Here is a 20,500-nt window from a genome sequence, read left to right on the forward strand (position 1 = left end):
CGCTGTACATACTTGCTTGGACATCACTAATCCGCCTGATTCCCATTTCCCAGCTGGTCTATCCACAGGACTGCCAGAAAAGCTGCCACTGACAGGCGATGACAGTGTTTACCGCAATGTTTATATGAGGTGAGCTGCTTTTTTCTTTAATAACGTTATAGATTGAGGGAACCCCGGCAGAGAGGGGCCAGGGGAGGTCTCCAGCCACCGTGCTGAGTTCACTGACAGCTGTTGAACGGAAGCCCTGTCAGCCTCGGGAGATAAATCCAATATCGGACTTCCCTTTCTACGCGGAATTTGATCATTATTATTCTTGATTGATGATTATTGATACTATTACTCCCATATGTGTCAGAGTAGAAAGTCAAATTGAGATTAACTTTATTTACTGAACTTAGACGTTGTCGGTGACCGGGTAAATTTTGCGCTTTTAACGTTGACTTAAGATACGTTCCTCAGCCTGAAGGCACATCGTGAAATCTTCCGGAACAACGGCGCTGTCGCCAGTCTGAAGCTGCTTATTTTTAACCACATACGTTTTGAGAGGCCATAAGGACTTTGTTTTAGTTAACGTTAATTTGAGGAAGTGTGTCGTTCCAATCGCCGAAAGAGGACGCCACTGTCCGATAATGGACCCCTTGTCATGGTTTATCGTAAGGCATGGATTGACCTATTCACTAACGTTAACGCTAAATACTGCAGCTAATCATTTTCAGTCGCCTCTGGTCCCAACACGGGTGTATACGGAACCAAACGCAAAGACAACCCAACCTCAAAAATTTGCTTTAACGTTACTTAGCTGACTATCTAGATGGCTACCGATGCCAGCTGGATAGGGTTTTGTTGGCAGTTGCTGTCTAACTCTAACCTACTTGCTCTGCCATCCGCAGTAACGTACGTGAGCTGAAGCTAACTTAGCTAACGTTAGATGTGCCATATGGTCGAGCTGTAAGCATTGATTAGTGTGGTCCGTTCACAATTGGATTAGCCGACGTCTGTTCCCACAAGCAACTGTCAAAACATTGTAGTAGCGGTAGTTTAATGTAAATCACCTGCCAACGTTTGTATATCAAACAGCTTGAAATAAAGCTATCCCATTGTAACAAGTTGCAGCTCAGTTACTTTGTAGTAACTTTAACGCTAGTCTGTCATGTTGACATGTAAAGTTGATAGAGCAGCGAGCACACAGTAGCCAACATGTAGCTTTTTATATACAGTCTATGGTAGCTACATATTAGCCTCATTGATACCCTTTACACAGGCGTCATCATGTTAGTTTTCTTTTATCTTGGTAACAACTATCTTGGTCAGACCCAGTACAGTACCTGTTAAACTGAACAAAACATGCCTGTGTGTGAGATTAAACCTTTCATTTCATACCATGCCAGTTTCAACACCTGTACCAAACACCCCTGCTCTCCATGATTAAATAAACATTTACTTTACCTTGTTTTTCTACTGATAAACCCGCGTTGTATGAATAGGGAGCCTTGTGGTCAGAGCAGCAGAAGTGAAGGACCTGCCCGTCAATGGCCAACCCCACCCCTCAGCTTGATGTACTGTGACAGAGAACTGTGTGGACCACAAATACTGTAGCCAGTTGCCATGGAGGACACTAACCCAGCACCCAAACCTGCTACCCCGGCGCGGAGCCCCGCGCACAGTCCAGCACCCAGTCCAGCACCCAGTCCAGCACCCAGTCCAGTACCCAGTCCAGTACCCAGCCCACTGCTTGACTTTATTGCTTTGCCTGCAGCAAACCATGTGGAGGTATAGTATTTTTTAACTCTTACACTGTTAACTATGGTATTACCTAGTTATATTCAGGTGTTACTGCCTTAACAAAACTGAAAAGTGTGTTTAACAAACATTGATTTTTGTTTCATGAGTCTGCTGTGTTGTTTTAATAATATATTTTATATACAGTTCCCTCACCTTGTAAAATGAATTGTTAACCTCAGAAACTTTGTTCATTATTTGTTGCTGTAATTTGAATGTGAGGATTTATTAAAATTCAGCCAGAGGTAAGTCAAGACTTTGAGCAAATGTACCCACCTGAGCAATATGTCAAAGAGGGTGTTCTGGGAGTCGCAGTTATCAGCTTCCAAGGCAAGTTCATATCGTCGCTGTACTATTTGCCAAGGAATAGCAGCCTGTAATCTGCTGGTATGTCTTTTAGTGTCAGAGCCCAAAGGAGACTAAAAGACAGTACCACCCCAGCTAAAGCCTGTTCACCATACTGCTGTCTGGCAAGAGATACAGAAGTATCTGCTGTCGTACCACCAGTACTACTATATATAATTTAAAAAAACCTTATGTAGGATAAAGGCAATTTAATCTTCTTATATTACCCTGTGTCGTAAAATAATAACGTAATCTACCTTGTACTTTGTACCTTAAAGAGGCTGCAGAGACATCTGCCAGTTTTCTCATCTTTCCATAAGCAAGGAAATCATATTTGTGACAGCATGACACCTTAGGTCTGGTATTTTGTGTAAGGTTACCAATAGCCATTTAAAGGCATCAGAAACTTAACATCAGCTGCATATTCATCCAGCAGGTGAAGTTTGGTTCTGTTTAGAAAAGCAAGCAGTTACAACATATCAAAAAACAGAAATAAAACTTGAGGTTGTAAGGCTAAAATGCTTATTTTATCATGCATTTCCTTTACAGATGTGGTGTTGAGTTATCTAACAAAACACTGTGTCAACCAAGCCGATGTGATCACTGACCCGTTCTTGTGCATATTCTGATCCATCTTCTCCAGCACCTAAATGTGAACCAGATCCAGGTGGTGGTACGGCGCTGTTCCAGTCCAAATGTCACAGAGGAGACCACCTATTTTATTCCTCGAAACCCTGTGGTGGATGCTGGCACCAACACAGACCCGCCAGTGGTCTGCTGCCCCTTGCTCCACAGATTTTGCCCATGTCCACCAAGAGGTCTTCTGGCTTCTCTCATCACTAAAGGTAAGGGGGGGGGGGGCTTGTTGCATGTCATGACTTTCTTTCACACAAGATCCAAAAACTGCAGATGACATGGGTATCTTGTATACCTTGAAATATCTGAAACATTTAGCAGTATTGTAGATACATGGGGCACGGTTAGCTCACTTGGTAAAGTGCATGCCTAGTACAAGGCTGAGTCCTTACTGCTGCGGTCCAGGTTTGAATCCAGCTAAAGGCCCTTTTCTGCAAGTCTCCCCCTATCCCTGTCTCCCTCATTTCCTCGCTATCCACTACCCTATCAATAAAGGCTAAAACAACATATAGGCCTATATTGTAGATGCATACATACACACACACACACTACGGGCCAAAATACACTGCGGCTGCATCAAAACAGCTGCCATTATTGTGTTCACTGGTGGAAAGGGTGTAGCAGCACTCATTCACACGCAATTTATTAAATTACTTTCTTTTGAAGAAGTTTTAGAGGTTGCCAATATTATCAGCCAATGTGAGCTAATTGCAGATAAATAAAAAAAGGAAAAAAAAAGTTTTTATAACAGCAAGAAAATGACAAAAGAAACACAGAGACCCACCAAAGGGCACTCTGCAGCTCCCCTGTTGGCAACACACACGTTTGAAATTACCACTTGTTGAGTATTAAAACCAGTTATAGATTTTTCATTTTTGTAGGGGGGGGGGGTCTATAAGTGAGCAAAAAGCTCTACATTGGTCTCTAATTTGTTAATGCTAAGTACTAAGTTGTCAATACTCATATTGTTCAACATTTAATGATTTGCTGTAGCACGTCAAACTTTTTTTAATGTCTCGCCCCATCTAGGCTGTGATTGGTCGGTTGACAAAAAGTGAGTGACAAGTACGTCGGCTCTGTGAAAAGTTGAACATGTTGAACAACAAAAGGCACCATAACAGCCAACGTTAAATGACCTTCCTTATCTTCTCCCTGTTTTCTTCTGTTTTCTTCTGTCTTACCACTTCAGCTGCTGCCGACATCTTTCTGTCTCTGTCACAGAGCGACCGGAGCACCGGCAGTTCTCTCGGTGCTCCGGTGACGAGTCCGACTTTGTTTTGAACGATTAGCGGCAGGGCAGGGAGGGGGGTTACAGTAGGTTATTGTCTTAAAAGTTACTCGCACGCTGCTCATAAAACATTTTTCTCATTGCACATAGACTTATCTGTTTTTAGGGGCACATGCAGAGTCGGCCCTAGGCCTTCAGGGTCCCAAATCAAAACTTAGTTGAAGGTAGGGCTGCACGATTAATCTAATTGCAATCGCAATGTTGATGTCAATGTAGTAAACATGATGCTACTGCTCTCCACTTCAGTAGGCACAGCTTGACCTATGAGGGAGATTAACACAGAAAATAAGTAATTTAGTAAGTTGACATGTTCATACGATGGGTGTTCCTGGAGGTGAATAATTGCTCATTTATTGTTGATGTAGGCCTAAAGTTACCAGCATTATCAGCTTCTTGGATGATAACAATGATGGAGGTAGTGGTGGAGGATGATAGCCATGCTATGAAATAATAAAAATGAATAAATAAACTGACTGAATTGTGTTAGCATTAGCATTAGCATTAAAGCTGGAGGATCTTATAATGCAAGACAATCTGCAATAGTTTGATGTCATCGCCTTTTAAAAAGTGACTTTAAATTAGATGTCTTTTCAATTCTGGCAGCTTTGGAGGAGGCTCTATAATGTTGCTCAATAATCAGTCCTTTAAAACAGCTACTATACCCCCACCCCACACATGACAGATTTGATTTATAATCAAAGGACAGGTTTAACTAAAACGCATAACTTACCAGCAGAGTCAGCTTCTTGGGTGACCTGACTATGTTCAAACCTGGCCTATCTGGCTTTGTTCTGTTAAATGCTTTATAACACCAGATGTAAACAGCTCATCTCCATAGATAATGTTAGATAGATAAAAGACTAATATTAAGTTAATCAACTGACTTTTATAATACGATTTCATCCTATATTAAAAGTTGTTATGCTAATAGTGGTTAGCATGTTAGCAAGTATAGCCTTAGCATTGTTAATACCAGTGCAGCAAACTAAGGCTAATGGAAGACCTTTAGTTCAGATTATCTAAAAATACAGGCATATGAAAACGGAACCTGTGGACCTTTATCTTCCTGACTTCTCTTTTCTTTGAGGCTCTTCTGTTGTCTTTTTACATGTCCAGACAAATATGATCTTCTCTTGTCAGACATCAAGCCTGACTAAACCAGCATAATGAGTGATGTCACAGGGTCAGTCAGGGTCAGGAGTCACGGGGAGGTCCGAGCAAGCTGACCAATCAGGGTAGCTGATTTTCCATAGTATTAACTAAATTAAATAACCACTATACTTATAATGGTGCATAATAAAGAGAGCTGTCTTTCTTTTTATTTTAATAATAATAATAATAATACATTTTATTTCTATAGACACTCAAACACACTTTACAGTGAAAGCAGAAGTTATGTACATTTAAAACCGATTAAAAACATAAATTGCATAATATAAAATATATGAACAGTAGATAAAAACATGGTGGTGCAGAAATACATAGTGCAAGGGGCAACCATATAAATAACATGCAAATAAACAGCAGCAGGTGTATATAACATTATTTGATGTTAAAAGCTAGTCTAAAAAGGTGGGTTTTGACAAGTGATTTGAAAGAGTCCATGTCGCTGCAATCTCGGATGTGTATGGGTTAGGAGTTCCAGAGGGAGGGGGCTGCAATGGTGAAAGCTCTGACGCCCCAGGTGCGGTGCTTGGTCCTGATTTGAAGTGAGAGGAGGTTAGTGTCAGAGGAGCGGAGATTGCTGGAGGGATTGTGGTGGTGGAGCAGGTCTGCGAGGTAGAAGGGGCCTTGTCATGGTTATGCTTTATTATTATTTTATGTTTCTTTTTTCAGTAAATTTTTTCCACCACTAGCAAACAATGAGTAGGGGGCCCCTCTGCTGGGCCTAAGCTTCATGTCTACACATAAAAAATGTTAGGGATAATCTTTCTTTATGTAATGTTTATGAAAAGAAGAAAAAAAGAAAATCAGCCGATATATTGGAATATCGGAATATCAGAATCTGCATCGGTCTTAAAAATGCCATGTCATTCAGGCTCTAGTTCACAGTTAAAACAAAACAAAAGTACATGTAATAATCTGTTCATCACACCACTAATTTGTAATACCGAATCATGATCACATCGTTCTTGTAATAATATAATGTGCCTGTGTCCTCTCCAGTCCTTTTGGCAGCTGTGCTCTTTGGAGTGGTGTGGTCTATCACAGAGGATGAATGTCTTCCGGGGGGCAACCTGTTTGGCATCACGATCCTCTTCATCTGTTCGCTCATCGGTGGCAAACTTGTGGCTCTCATCCGTCTGCCCAAACTTCCACCGTTCCCACCACTTCTTGGTAAGGCTGAGGATTTATGCTGAGTAGTTATGCTTTAAGCACTGGTGTATTTATACAAGCCTTTATTTCATATTTAGTTACACAGGTTTTATTTAGTAACAATACATAATCTTCCAGTGTCAGTGTTAACACTGTTTGTATGAAATGGAATCATTATTTACCACTATAGTTCTTGCTGTTGTAGCAGATTGATGAATCACATATAGCATGAATCAAAGTATTTCTAAGAGAAGCAAACTAACATCTTGAAGTCGTCTGCAGGTGATGTGCCTGTTCAGCAGCTTATTAATGTAGTGAGTATTACACATCTATAAGCCGTGGACGTATTCATGTGGTGATCTAGAACAAAGGAATTTACCGACTGATTAATTTCACTGTCACTGATGTAAAGAAAGGAACGTTGGGGAAAAAAGGAAGCTCCTAAATGTAAAATCACGTTACTCACTTGCTCTGTTTCATTCAATAAACATGTAGTCTAAACCCTGTTGACCCAAGGTGAAGGTGTGATGCCATCTAATCTGTTATTTTACATCATTAATGCCGGCTCGGAATAAATCACAGCGTTGATCAGAAGATAGTTTACATGTCATATTTGTTATGAAAATGAGAAGTACAATGTGTTCATTGATCACAGTCCCACAGTGTGTGTCTCAGTGTCTTCGGTGTCCAACATGAGCACCGTAAGTTCAAAAAGCAATAGGTGATCTCTGTTCTTGTTCTGTATATCTGTGTGAGAGATGGTCCTAAAGGATAACATGTCCTCTCTCACACCCTTTGCTGTGCTGCAGGTATGCTGCTGATGGGTTTCCTGCTGAGAAACATCCCAGTTATAACGGACGGCGTGTACATTGACTTCAAATGGTCTGCATCATTGAGGAACGTTGCTCTGGCCGTCATTCTGACCAGAGCAGGTCTGGGTTTGGATCCCACGGTATGCCACATACTCCACTACTGAAGCTTAGTACTTGCTCACTGAAATGTTTAAAGGGATATATTTTCTCTGTGCATATGACTTCCCCCAACTATTTTTGTTGGATATTTTTAAGTTACTGTTTAATGATTAATTCTACAAATTCTCAATCAGAGCTTACCAGAACCCAAAGTAGCCCAAAGATGTAACCAGTTAATACTCGGTACCTTGGCTTAATTCATTAGCAGCAGTGAAATCAATTTTCTCTGTCTATTTTCAGATGTTTCAGCCAATTAATCATTCAGTTCTCCCCAACATCACTAAAAGTCAATTAATTACTGTAACAAAATCTTGACTGATGTATGTGTCTGTGTTGTCAGGCTCTGAGGAAACTAAAATCTGTGTGTATACGTGTGGCAGCTGGGCCCTGCATCATAGAGGCATGCACCACAGCTCTGATCTCTCATTTCCTCTTGGGCTTGCCCTGGGTGTGGAGCTTCATCCTTGGGTAAATATAACACTTCTTACTCTCCCATACTCTTTACCATTTAAATTTCAGTCTTATCTTTTGCAATTTCTTTGACATGTGAGGATGCAGACAGGAAATAGACAAGGGTGTGACATGTGAAAAAGAAGGAATGGAACTGGGGATGTGGAAGCCTTGACCACAAGACCAAGAAGATACTGTTTTAATTTCAAAATATGTAGTTCTTATAAAACAAATGCAGAGGCCAAGCTCTCAATGAGTTTCATAGTAGTGAATCCAGGGACGCTTTAAGTGACGCTAAAAAAGAGGCTAAAAAAGACTTTAGGCACTTTACAGCAGAGCAGGGTGACAAATTATATTATATTATACTTTTTACTGTAACATGTCTTATATTTCCCTAACATCATTTAATTCACAACATAATTCCATTATGTGCTAAGTGAGCAGACTGCTCAGCTCTCTGTACAATAGGAGCAGTTTACTCCTCTGAAGCAGACTGTAGCAGCGTTGGAATGTGAAGGGTTAGAAGTAAGACATGACAAGGATAAGTTAGACTGTACAACACACCGTAACTGCAAGGAACATGTTCCCATGAAGAAGAGAACAGAATACGCACTGATCCCAGAGAGTCACTGGATTAAACAATATCGTCTTATCCGATGTCCAATACAGTGGGCGATATGACTGCTGACAAGATGAATCTATTGGATGATGGGCTTTTCTTTTTTTTGCCTTTATATTTCTGCCTGGTCAGCAGTCATGTGCCATCAAGTAGTTGAAATGGAGCTTGAGCTCAACACTGATGGCCTTTTCCTCCTTCTGCAAATGTTGCTTATCAGTGTTTGAATGGTGTATGGGGGCCAATACATACTCAGATGTTTTTGAGACTGAAGATTACCATAAGTGTTTTACAGTGTAGTAATCATCTGCTCATTCTTTTTTTAATATCATTAGCAGGATGTTAATTTTAATAAATAAGTCTGTGTTTGAACAGCGCAGTAAAATGAACATTGTTAGAAAATTAAAGTTGTGTCGAATTTCAACCAGGTCTTACCTATCAGCCACAGTATAAACTACACATCATGTTGCAGGAATGCATCCCTTTTGCATATTTCCAAGCATGTTTAAAAGCTGATGCTTTCTTGAGATTCCAAAGACAGCTCTTTATTTGCTGCGCCTCCGTAGGAGCATGTAAATCAATAAACAATCCATCTCTTCCACAGCTTTGTGCTCGGCGCTGTGTCTCCAGCAGTGGTGGTTCCCTCCATGCTGCTGCTGCAGAAGGATGGTTACGGCGTGGAACAGGGCATCCCCACTCTGTTGATGGCTGCAGGCAGCTTCGACGACATCCTCGCCATCACAGGGTTTACCACATGCTTGGGCATGGCCTTCGCCACAGGTAACCTGTGTGTGTGTGTGTGTGTTTGTACTTTATGTACAAACACACACACACAAATAAGAAGTGCTGAATTCAGCGTTGCTTCCTTGATATATGAATTTGACACGACGTTAATCTTCGGTCCAGTGAAGGTGAACACTGAGAAGCTGATTAAATAAATTCTATCTGTAGTTTTTCAGGAGCTCAGCAGAGGGTGTGAGTGCGCTGTTTACTCTCTTACTCTCCTTACTCTCTCTGCTAAGTCAAAGTGCATTTTGTGTTTCATGACTCCAGTATACAACAAGGTAGAGCTTCTGTAGGGATAGACCGAACTGCAGTCAAAAAACTAAATAATACCATCAGCTAATGTCCTACATTTTCAGGAAAACCGGTTCAGTTAATTGTATTATATTAGTTTTATGTTTTCTCTGCTGATCCTTCCAGGCTCCACTTGGTACAACCTCCTGAGAGGTGTGCTGGAGGTCGTAGGTGGGACTGTTGCTGGGATCCTCCTTGGCTTCCTCATCCAGTACTTTCCGAGTGTTGACCAGGTAGGCATGCTCTTACAGCGTCACCATGATATTGGCCTGTTTTACTACTACTTAGTCATCCTTGCACCACTTGACACCACAGCCTGTGTATGAAACAGTGTGGGAAGAGCCAATAAATGCTTGTAGAGGGGAGAAAAAAAAGCCAGTGAATTGTTCCACTTCTGGTTTAAAATGATAAACTCTGAGGACTTTTAATGTGAACACTTCTAGGTTTTTTGTGAATCCTGGATTTCCTTACACAGAATGTCAGACTCGAGAGTTGTATGTTGGTTAAACACAAGTAAACTATATTCTGTATATCTACTTAATATCTGCTGATGCCTTACAAGTGTTATATGGAGCATTTAGTAATATATTTCATAATATTAAGATATTCTATATTTAATCATTGACATCATCATTTAATCATTTTTCACCTAGAAACATATAGTAATGAAGCGCTCCTTCTTGGTCCTGGGTCTGTCCGTGTTTGCCGTGTTCGGCAGTGCCGTGGCTGGCTTTCCTGGCTCGGGAGGCCTCTGCACCCTGGTGCTGGCATTCCTAGCTGGCCTTGGCTGGGGGTCGGAAAAGGTAATAACATCTTTAGGGCTGAATTTTGACAAGGTTTACTTGACAGAAAAGTATATTTTTTGTAATGAATTATTAGGCATACTGTTTACCAAGCTCCTACTAGGTTGTAAATTCTTCATCAGTACGTTAGTCATTTTTTGTCCACACTGCTGCGTGCCAACCAGATAACCAACCTAAACATTTCTGTGTGTTCTGTTTGTCTTAAGGCCCGTGTGGAGGAAGTGGTGGGATGGGCGTGGGACGTGTTTCAGCCTTTGCTGTTCGGACTGATAGGAGCAGAGATTCGAGTCTCTGAATTGGAGGGACACACAGTTGGTGAGATGACCATACAGTTCAAAATAACACAGTGAGGTGGCTGTTAGCACTGAGAGATTCAAATGGGATTGTATGGATGTAAATATATTTGCATAGCCAAAAAAGAACCTTTGTCTGTTTGCGTCCAGTAAATATTAAAACCTGTGTTAGCGCTTCCAGAGAGCTCCTTCGAGTATACAGATCTTTGATTTCTCCCCCATAACTACACATAGAAGAAGACATACTTTATTAATCCTGCAAGGGGAAATTGCAATGTTTTTTCACACACACAGGTCTTAAATACACACACACATACAAATTGGACCTATATACATAACACATAGTGTGGCATGTGGCTAGGTGCTCCTACTTGTGGTAACGATTAGCACTAATGAACCAGCAGTATTGACGATCCTAGCTAACGAGCCCAGAGGTTAAATAGCTGAGTTTCCCTACCAGTCACTCAGAACTGAAAAAGTCTCTTGGATGAGGGACGAAACGTCTTCTAGTATCTTCTACCAAGTCCAGTTGCCCTTGACCTCAGCCTTAGTTGGAGAACTATGACCTGGATGACTGAGAACCTTCACAGACACCTCTGTATGACTCTTATTCTGTTTATCTAGGTCTGGGTATAGCCACTCTGCTCATTGGCCTGCTGGTTCGACTCCTGTTCACCTTTGTCTGTGTGTTTTGTGCGGGCTTTAACATGAGGGAAAAAGTGTTTATAGCCCTGGCGTGGATGCCCAAAGCCACAGTGCAGGTAAGTCGGTCCTGAAATATTTGAGAGCAGTATACTCATATTTCTGAGAGTTTTACCTCGTCATTTTTTTGCAGTGCATATCAGAAGATTTTCTTTTTGGAACACAATGATTGAAAACGCACAATGCAAATGTGTCCACTCATATTGATGGTAAATGTGGTAAATGTCATTTGTGAGTGAGTATAGAGGAATCACTAGTGTCCTTTTCTTCATCAGGCGGCCATCGGTTCCACGGCTTTAGACATGGCCAGGACGAAGGATGACAAGCAGCTGCAGAAGTACGGCATGGAAGTGCTGACTGTGGCTGTGCTGGCCATCCTTCTCACTGCCCCTGTAGGAGCTCTTATCATAGGCCTCACTGGACCTCGCCTGCTACAAAAACCAAAGAACTCCTGTGGTGAGCGAGTCAAACCCAATTTATCAGCTTTCTTCTTAGGTAGGTAAAGTCCTACATTGAACAATTCAACACGGCTGAACACCTTTGTCGAACCTCACCTTGTAGTTGTGTTTGCGTTGTGAATATCCTTTCCTGCAATGTTTTTCCCTTCTCCACCTTTGTGATTGATGCGTATTTCCAGACAAGGATTTGCATAGCTTTAGGGTGCTTCTGTTTACCCTGTCATTCATGCCTTCATGTCTTTTACATCCACACAACAGTGGCATTGTTACAGTTACAGTGTAAGAACACTGGATTAACCACAGTGCAAAAGTGCAAGTCATGGGTATACACTAGTGTTTTGTCGACTAGAGAATCTGAATAGCGTGTCATCAGTCTTGTACTTAAGCTTTCCTCATGGCCTTTTCTCCCTCTGTCTCCTCTTCGCCTTTCCTAGGCACTGCAGCAGGAGGTGACGAAGACAATGACACTCCTGTCACCTATGAGAGTACACTCTGACATCACCCGTCTTCATCCAGTAAGCAAGAACATTTCTAGGAGACTTCCTTGAGCTTTCCGTTAGCCACCAAGTGGCTCTGTTTGTCTCTCTCTGTCTGCTGGTCAGCTCCTGATATTTGCCATGCTGCAGGAGCACATGAATCACTCTGTATTTTTAGCTTCTTGTGGTTTCCCAGCATCAGGCTCCAAACAAATGACCCACATCCCAGGGTCTGCTGTCATCATGTATGAATTGTATACATGAGGTGGTTTTGTTTCTCATCCCAAATGAACATCTAATCAGATATATTGGTGTGAGGCATGAATATGGTTTACATTTTTTGTAAAGGCGGATATTGTTCCTCCCTGTTATATTCACTGAATCTGCTATTTGCTCATTTTTTATGATTACACTTAAGTAAACCATCTAGTGTATTTGGAAAAAAATGGTAATGCTGTATTTTATTGTAAGCAGTTTACTTGGAGGGCTTCATAATTGAATGTACCGAGAGTAGCTATATTTTTTTGTTTTAGACTACACAGTTGACAGGTTTGTCTTTAGGTGTTCTGAGTACAGTATTTTTACCGATTTGTGTTTGTGTATTTTTGCGCATATTGTAATAAAATATGTATATGCTGTGTGATTTGATGAAAAGGGGTTGTGTAGTTTACAAAGACTCAGGAAATCATCTGTATAATCTACAACACTTTCCTGTGGATTATACACAGTGCTGCAAAAACTCCTATCATCTACTACATTCACTATGTCAGCTTTCAATATCATGAATGCTCGAACGATCATGCCCATATTCAAAATGTTCATGTAAAGCCCATCTTTTATTGTTTGATTATGAAGGAAAGTAAATTTTTCACATTTGTTACATTTTTTTTATTACAGAAATATGCAGTGTAACTTAAGATGTTTTTGATTAGTTTGAATGTATTTACACTCAAGAGGTTCTTGTGTATTATTAGCAACTATTTATGATACATAATTCAGCATTAGTTTTTTACTTTAATATTGTTGAAACAATAAATAATAAAACATACAAAGAATTGTCAGTGTCTTTGTTTTACTATGCAACACAATGATTTACTATATGTTTTAGCATGTGCTTAATTTAGGTTACGGAAATTTTTGCTTTTTAGCAACGCTAGCATTGTTGCTCCAGGGACGGAAGTGTTCACCTGTCAGTCAGACCACTCGATGGATGAATTGCAATGAAATTTGGTACGAATAACTATGGTGCCAAGAAGATTAAATCTAATGACGTTTGGTAGTCTCCTGACTGTTTCTCCTGTTCCTCCAGCAGGCTTTTAAGTTTTCACTTACCAGGTGAAATATCTCAACATCTCCTGGATGGACTAGAACACAATTTTGTATGATGGTGATGCCGACGTTTCATCCAGCACCATCATCAGGTCAAATTTATTTGCTGTTTATGACCAAATACCTGAAAAACTAATGACGTTCAACGATCAGCCTCACCTGTACTTTGTTTAGTGCTAATTAGCAAACGTTAGCATGCTAACCCACTGAGCTAAGACGGTGAAAAATGGTAAACCTTACACCTGCTCAACATCACCATGTTAGTATTTAGCTCAAATCCCTGCTTAAGTACAGCCTCACAGAGCATCTCAGTCAGAGTCTGAGGCTTGTTCTTAAAGTTTTCACTTTACAGAATACATGAGCAAGACAATATTTGATGCCATTGTTGGCATGTTTTTTTCTTTTTGAAGCTGTATTGAAAGAAGTGCCCAAAACAATGCACTCCTACAGAATATTACCCTGAATGCAAGTTTTACTTAAAGAATAATAATAAGAGTTGCAGACAATTAGAAAGTGATTGGTTATCTTGTAATTAATTTAAAATTTCAAAATCATAATGAAAAAGAGAATGAAGCCGCAGTTCTGTTTCTGACAAAACTGTTGACTTGAACATCCTTAAGTTTCTTCCCACAAGCCATCACTCTGATGAACAGCTGACTTCTGACTCACTGCAGTAACTCGGTTTCTAATCAGCCACCTGTTTACTGACTACCATCTATTATTTATTCATCCTTCTCTATTTCAGTGCTGTTCATTTTGTCATATTGTATTTACCATATACCAAATCCACCTACCTCAAGTACATAACACCTGCACATAATACTTATTTTTTCCAGCATCCTTCGCACTATGCTCCATCACACTGTGTACATGTGTATCACATCCACCGCCGACATGTACGTGGTATTAACAATAATAATTTACTCCTGCATCCTTTGCACTCTGCTCATTGCACTATTGTCTCAATCTGTCTATAGTATTTTTGTTTATAGAGTCTATATATATATATGTTCTCTATACTGTAGCCTGTGTCTGATTTTATTATTGTATGAGTAAGCACATCATGAGCAAAGTACAATCCTGAGTCAAATTCCTCGTATGTGTATACATACCTGGCAAATAAAGCTGATTGGGATTCTTATTTCTACATGTTACATTTCAAATGCAGAATGAAGAGATTACAGCCATTTCTTACAAAAGGTACATAAACATGCAAACATGCATCACATCATCATGAAAACACAGATCTGATGACAAAAGCCATTTATGTATAAAATATTGTTGATGAATTTAAGAGGAAATCTTCTAGCAGGAAGTCAACTATATACAGCCATTATGACATTACAGAGGCTAGAAAAAAAACAGTAGAGCTCTTGTCCTGCAGAAGTTACATTGTCAAATCAATGGGATGGTGAGGGTAAAACTGTAACTGGATATTACACCATGGTGCAGTGGGTTGAAATGTTTATAGGCAACGGTGTTGAATGCAAAATGTAAAACTCATAGCCTTGTTCATAGCCTTCAAAAACTGTTATATAGGCTATGAACAAAATACATCTGAAGAAGGAATAAGTAGCCTCCAAGACACATAATAACTTAAAAGAGACAGACAGACAAAAAGACTGTTAAATAATACCAAAGAATCGTCAAAAATGAAGACATACAGTACAAAATGTTGATTAGGGGTTGGACTAGTATTAAGTATTTAATTAAAACAACCATTAACTCGGAACTCCTTGTTGAGTTCAGATCATTGAAAGTCATCATAAAGTCACTGCAATTATATTTACAGTTTCCTCCTCAAAGTGGTCCCAATGATGAATTGTAGTTGATTGGAAAAAGACTGAGACATGACTTAAACTGAATTTACAGTCAAATAAAAAAAAAGGCTGTTTTGTTAACCAAAAGTGAGCAATGAAGAATGGGCCAAAAAACAACAACAAATGAAACCTTCTTAACTGCATGATGCCATTAAAGAACCTAAAATACAGTTCTCTCACAAACACTGTGGAAAAGTGTACTTTGAGGTTAGTTAAGAGGACCACTTCAAATGAAAACTCTGGAAGTCAATCTCTCTGTCCAACATTAACGTGGCACCAAGGCGAGACAAAGATTCTTGTAAAAACAAAAAGTAGACAAACTACAAACTGTTAAGAAATGAAAACGAAAGGCTGAGGAGGTCAAAGAAAAACTCCCGTCAATTACAGTATCTTCTTTTTGAGTATGAGCGGTCCCACGTTGTCTCCAGTTAGCTCATTGTGCTTTAAGTGTGACTTGTCACAAACAGGAAACTAAAACAGGAAACAACTGATCAGCAAGATACAGAAACAGTAAACTTCCACTTAACCTGGAGTAAAACTTAAGTTAACTATAACTTCTCTAATATAATTAAATCAACGGTATTTAGCAGTCTGTGTGACAAATAAAGAGAACTATGACAGTACTGTCACTTCAGGCCCAGTGCATTTCTCCATACGCAAAAGACTTTGGAAAAAAAAAAACAGTCAACTTACAGTTTTAGAGCGCCAGCAGCGACAGTAACAAACATTTGCGCTGTTCAGGTCCTCAATGTCTATCTCGTTGACTACTTTTGGGTTCTCTTTCTGGATCTTCAGGTTGATCAGGCTGTCTCGCTGCTTCTTCTTCTTTGGCAGGAATGGGCGAATGGTCAGATAGCCCAGCAAAGCCAGGATACCCAGAAGAGGCAGCAACCGGAGCCACTCAGAGACTACAGACACATTGCAAGCATATTAGCAAACACAGGAAGATAACTGTGAACAATGGCATACATGCAACTAGAATAGTGTTGGCCAGAGGCTGAAAATGTAGCTGTGGGCATTGGCCCTATAAAGGGATAGAGCTTCCAGTATCCAGTAATCCATGCATTACTGGATGCACTAAAATCTGACACTTGACGACATGTTGATTAATCAATGCGTCAATCAACAGATTCAGCAACTATTTTGATTATCACTTAAACATTTGCGCCATTTTCCAAGCACAAATTCTAAATATTTACTCATTCCAGCTTCTCTAATGTGGGGACTTGCTTTTCTTTGACATGGTGGTGGCGTAGCATAGATAAGATGCTTGCCTTTGGTGTGGGAGACCTGGGTTCAGTTCCCACTGTGAGACATCCACCATTGTGTCCCTGAGCAAGACACTTAACCCCTAGTTGCTCCAGAGGCGTGCGACTTCTGAGATGTATAGCAATTGTAAGTCGCTTTGGATAAAAGTGTCAGCTAAATGAATAAATGTAAATAAATGTAAACATATTAAAGTAAATTGAATACCTTTTGTTTTAAAGCTACGACATAAGCAATCGCCAATGTAAAAGAAACATCAAATGTTGTCTGAAGTATTGTTTATGTTTTCAAAAGGCTAATATAGTAGACATCTATTACATGATAATGTTACTGAGACATTAAAACAGATTTAAGTTGCAGTGTTTATGTCAAATGTGTCAGATGCAGTTAAACTAAAATTTTGAAAATACATGATCATGTTAACAGATTTAAGTGAGCAGCCACGCTAAACCTACTTCAATTCTCCTCCTCATCCTCGTGTCTGCAGGTTAACACAATGTATCTGTTGCAGCAGCTATCTGGGGGAAATGCCACACTGAGCCAAGAAATGTACTTTGGGATAACCATCGTGCAGTCCACCATACATAGAGAGAACAGACACGTGAAGCACAGTGAGGATTAACCACAGTTTTACTATTAGCTATGAGTTGTACCCCGGAACTTTTCGTAATGCTCTTGGGGCAATTAAATACTTTCAATAAAAGGATTCTGATGCCTAATGGGATGTTGCTAATCCCTAATCTCGTTAAAGGAATTCTATTTCACATGTAGGAGCACTTTATGCATCTTTCATCCTCTAATCTGCACTGTTTAAATTGCTCCTTTCTGACAGGAAAGAGGTTTTAACTTTCGTCAACATCTAGAAACTTATAACTGAAAAGCCAATGACAGTAAGACTTGGTTTCGTGGCTTTCTCGGAGAGGCACTACCTAAATGATTCTAGCATGTCGACTGTCACTAAAACATTGCAGAAACGCTCAGGCTAGCTCAGCTTTTCGACTTTTTTGGGCTATTATTAGGCTACATGTACACTCTCCCAAAGGCTGAAAGGTCGAGTTGAAGTGGCTGATCATCTTCAAGATGCACTTTGGTTCTCTAAACCACTGCTGTACTTTGTACTCCTTTGTATTCAAGTGTGCACTTAAACTTAACTTGTTCTAACTAGATGAGTAAATTAATACACTTTTGTGTTTTCAAATTTAACAGGTGCAAGAGACGTGATGAGACATGAACAGCTCACGATGTAGTCTAAAGAGTTGTTTACCTGGCTGTGTGTAACTCACTGGAATCGTTTTTTGTGTGAGTTAACATGAGCCCAGGCATTGCTGTGGCATTAAAAAGTCAACGTTTCTGATAGCAGAAAACACTGAATTTTACAATGATACTGAATGATTGTGGATCGGTTACATCACAGTGGATACCCAATCCACTGAATAAGGTCAGAATTGGGACGATACCAAATTTACTGTATCGTTTCAGTAGAGTTGCATACACTGATACTTTAATATATTCAAATAATCCTGGTGGAGAGTCCCCATTGCTGCTGAAAACAAATTATCATTATAACACATTATTCTGGGGACCAGAAAACTGGAAAATGTCACAATTTACCACAGCCCAAGCTGACATCTTCAAACCCCCCAATTGCATCTGACCAGCAGTCCAAAATTCAATTAACTACAATGTAAGCAAAAAGAAAGAAAGAAAAAGCAGCTAATTCTCACGTTTGAGAAGCTGGAACTATTGAATGTTTGGTGTTTTTGTTTCTTCAACTATTAAATCAATTCATTTCATTCCACTCAGCTATTAATCGGCTAATTGTAGCAGTTTGACACGGATCTTGAGGTAGTTTGTGTTTTGAGACTGTAGTACCCTCTAGTCTAGGGCAAAAGATGTTGTGAAAGACTGAACTGATATATGACTGACATATTGTGGCCAACATAGCAGGAGATATGCAGTTGTTGAGATTAATAAGAGGATATCACTTAAACAGCATACTACAGGCTGGCATATAAGATGCACTTTATGGTATGGATCAGCATTGCATCAACATTAAAAACACACAAGCAAATTTAACTGTGAGGAGCACTACTTTACATAACAGGCACTACCTTAAGGTCACTGCTGAGTTGATGTTTCTAACAACAAAATCAAACGATGATGAAGAGTTTGATGGGAGCCAGGCTACACTTGAGGACACAACACAGGTTTTGTAGGACGCTGCCGTCCACAGCAGGGCTGTGACTGAGTTATAATTTGCAGGCTAGCTAAAGGCACAGAGCTAACTGTTATGTGCTGTGAAAAGTGGCCCCGATGAGTTGAGAATTCATCTTCACATGACATGTCAGAAGTGCACCACAGCTGCAGTTTGTTACCTGTTAACCTTGCAAATCCGCCGATCGTCTCCGGAAGTGGAAGCCTCTTGAGGTAGGCTGGAAGCTGGACTTTTATTATCCTTGAAATAGTTTCGAAAACCATCTTGAATAGCTCAGTGTGGCAGGTTTTGCATTTGACTTGGATAGTTCCTGGGGTTCGTTCATGTCATTGCGTTTATTTCTGTGCGCAGCTTGTCACCGGTACGTACACTCTTACCGTGGAAACTTGAAAAACATTTACAAAATAATACGTTAGAGTTTTCGTGAATACACGTAACAGCGTTGTTTGTGACGTTGAAGCGTGTGACCAATAAGCGTTGGAGGAGTTGGTGGCTCCTGATTGGACAACTCGAATGCAGGATGAAGAAGGTCGTTTCTGCTTCCTTCAAGTGCACCTCGTAAACTTCGCTTCAGATAGTTTATTGGAAGTTTATAGACCACACAAGAAAAATATGTAAAACGTTTTAAAATATAGGGTTAATCAAACGTTTTAACTCATTAACTTACCGATCACTTAAAGTCACCTCTCTGCAATCGTTTGATCCCTGCTCCATATAAACAGTCATGGTTTCACTTCGTAGGGTTTTTTTAAATGTGGTTTCAACCACAAAATAACAAAATATTTCGGGGTACCCAAAGGCATCGTTATTGTGGCTCATCTTGTTTGACACATGGGTTTGACACATTTTTTAATTCGTGTTGCAGGAACGTTTCCCTCAGATATGTGAATGCAATTAACCACATTCAGTATTTTGTATGATATCAACTAAATTATATTTTTTCAAATATAATTGTATTATCGTTGTTGGAGGAAGCCTGAGATCGAAGAATGCCATTACCAGTGAATAACTTTAGTGTGCATACAGTATGGCAACATAATAACTTGAACATACACCAGATTATAGTTTGAGACTTTCCTGTTCTTAAAAGTGGTACATTCCCACTGTCCAGCCAGGAACAAGGTGACCGCAGATGACGAGGTGTAATAGAAAACCTGCCAATCTCGTGCACCAGGACCTGGGACACTGAATTTAATCGACTTCAAATTGAATAGGATTAAGAACTATTTCTTTTACAAGCGAAGTATAATTTGTAGTATCCTAATAGATATACTCCAATTACAAGAAAAGGTCACATGTCATATTTTTATTGAACAAATATTTATTAACATAATGCAACTTGGTGCCTATAACAATATGACATTACTGTAAATTAATTAGGTTATAAAACCTAAACAGTATTATAATGTTGTAGGTGGTACAGCTGGTGTTAAGTCTGACTACAGAATTGCACTGAATTCTGAAAGTATTGATAAAGGGGAATCTACACAAATAACTGTTACATTTAGACAATTAAAAAGTAAAATATTTTGCTATGAGAAAATGTCCTATTTAAAGTAAATATAGTATGTAAGTGAATGTACTTAGCATGTGACATACATTGCCAACTAAATACCTGGCAAACTCCAAAGAATCCTGTTCTCTTGGGAAACTCGCATGT

At 39.8% G+C, this 20,500-nt stretch overlaps 2 protein-coding genes across 5 annotated transcripts; one reads left to right on the forward strand and one right to left on the reverse strand.

Moving 5' to 3' along the window:
• The first annotated feature begins 8 nt into the window (after nucleotides 1–8).
• Nucleotides 9–12,878, forward strand: si:dkey-162b23.4 (sodium/hydrogen exchanger 9B2). Of its 4 annotated transcripts, none has more exons than XM_038713363.1 (13): nucleotides 9–129; nucleotides 1,485–1,770; nucleotides 2,768–2,969; nucleotides 6,215–6,385; nucleotides 7,174–7,316; nucleotides 7,676–7,803; nucleotides 9,006–9,181; nucleotides 9,605–9,711; nucleotides 10,132–10,281; nucleotides 10,488–10,596; nucleotides 11,199–11,335; nucleotides 11,552–11,771; nucleotides 12,169–12,878. In XM_038713363.1, exons 2-13 carry the CDS (start codon nucleotides 1,606–1,608, stop codon nucleotides 12,228–12,230), a joined length of 1,770 nt encoding a protein of 589 aa, XP_038569291.1. In that variant the 5' UTR covers nucleotides 9–129; nucleotides 1,485–1,605; the 3' UTR covers nucleotides 12,231–12,878. The 4 variants fall into 4 exon arrangements, with proteins under 4 accessions (XP_038569291.1, XP_038569292.1, XP_038569290.1 ...); XM_038713364.1 differs by lacking the exon at nucleotides 9–129 and adding an exon at nucleotides 235–653; XM_038713362.1 differs by lacking the exon at nucleotides 9–129 and having other exon boundaries at nucleotides 235–1,770.
• A 1,174-nt stretch (nucleotides 12,879–14,052) lies between these two features.
• Nucleotides 14,053–19,195, reverse strand: cisd2 (CDGSH iron sulfur domain 2). Its single transcript, XM_038713369.1, has 3 exons — nucleotides 19,001–19,195; nucleotides 16,053–16,267; nucleotides 14,053–15,830 (listed from the first exon to the last, which is right to left on the reverse strand). The coding sequence occupies exons 1-3, from the start codon at nucleotides 19,101–19,103 to the stop codon at nucleotides 15,741–15,743; spliced, it is 408 nt and encodes a 135-aa protein (XP_038569297.1). The 5' UTR covers nucleotides 19,104–19,195; the 3' UTR covers nucleotides 14,053–15,740.
• Nucleotides 19,196–20,500: the final 1,305 nt, after the last annotated feature.

This window comes from Micropterus salmoides, unplaced genomic scaffold, assembly GCF_014851395.1.
Source record: "Micropterus salmoides isolate LMB-PRFRI ecotype aquatic unplaced genomic scaffold, ASM1485139v1 Ms_hic_scaffold_12, whole genome shotgun sequence".
Taxonomy (NCBI): Eukaryota; Metazoa; Chordata; class Actinopteri; order Centrarchiformes; family Centrarchidae; genus Micropterus; species Micropterus salmoides.

Bases quoted from the DNA above. Each gene is read 5' to 3' on its own strand.
- cisd2 (XM_038713369.1), bottom strand. From the start codon at position 19,103: ATGGTTTTCGAAACTATTTCAAGGATAATAAAAGTCCAGCTTCCAGCC. The intron at 16,268-19,000 runs GTAACAAACTGC...ATGTGTCTGTAG, and splicing joins CGGATTTGCAAGGTTAACAG to TCTCTGAGTGGCTCCGGTTG. The intron at 15,831-16,052 runs GTAAGTTGACTG...TTCCTGTTTTAG, and splicing joins GCTGCTGGCGCTCTAAAACT to TTTCCTGTTTGTGACAAGTC.
- si:dkey-162b23.4 (XM_038713363.1), top strand. From the start codon at position 1,606: ATGGAGGACACTAACCCAGCACCCAAACCTGCTACCCCGGCGCGGAGC. The intron at 9,712-10,131 runs GTAGGCATGCTC...TTTTTCACCTAG, and splicing joins ACTTTCCGAGTGTTGACCAG to AAACATATAGTAATGAAGCG. The intron at 10,282-10,487 runs GTAATAACATCT...GTTTGTCTTAAG, and splicing joins TTGGCTGGGGGTCGGAAAAG to GCCCGTGTGGAGGAAGTGGT.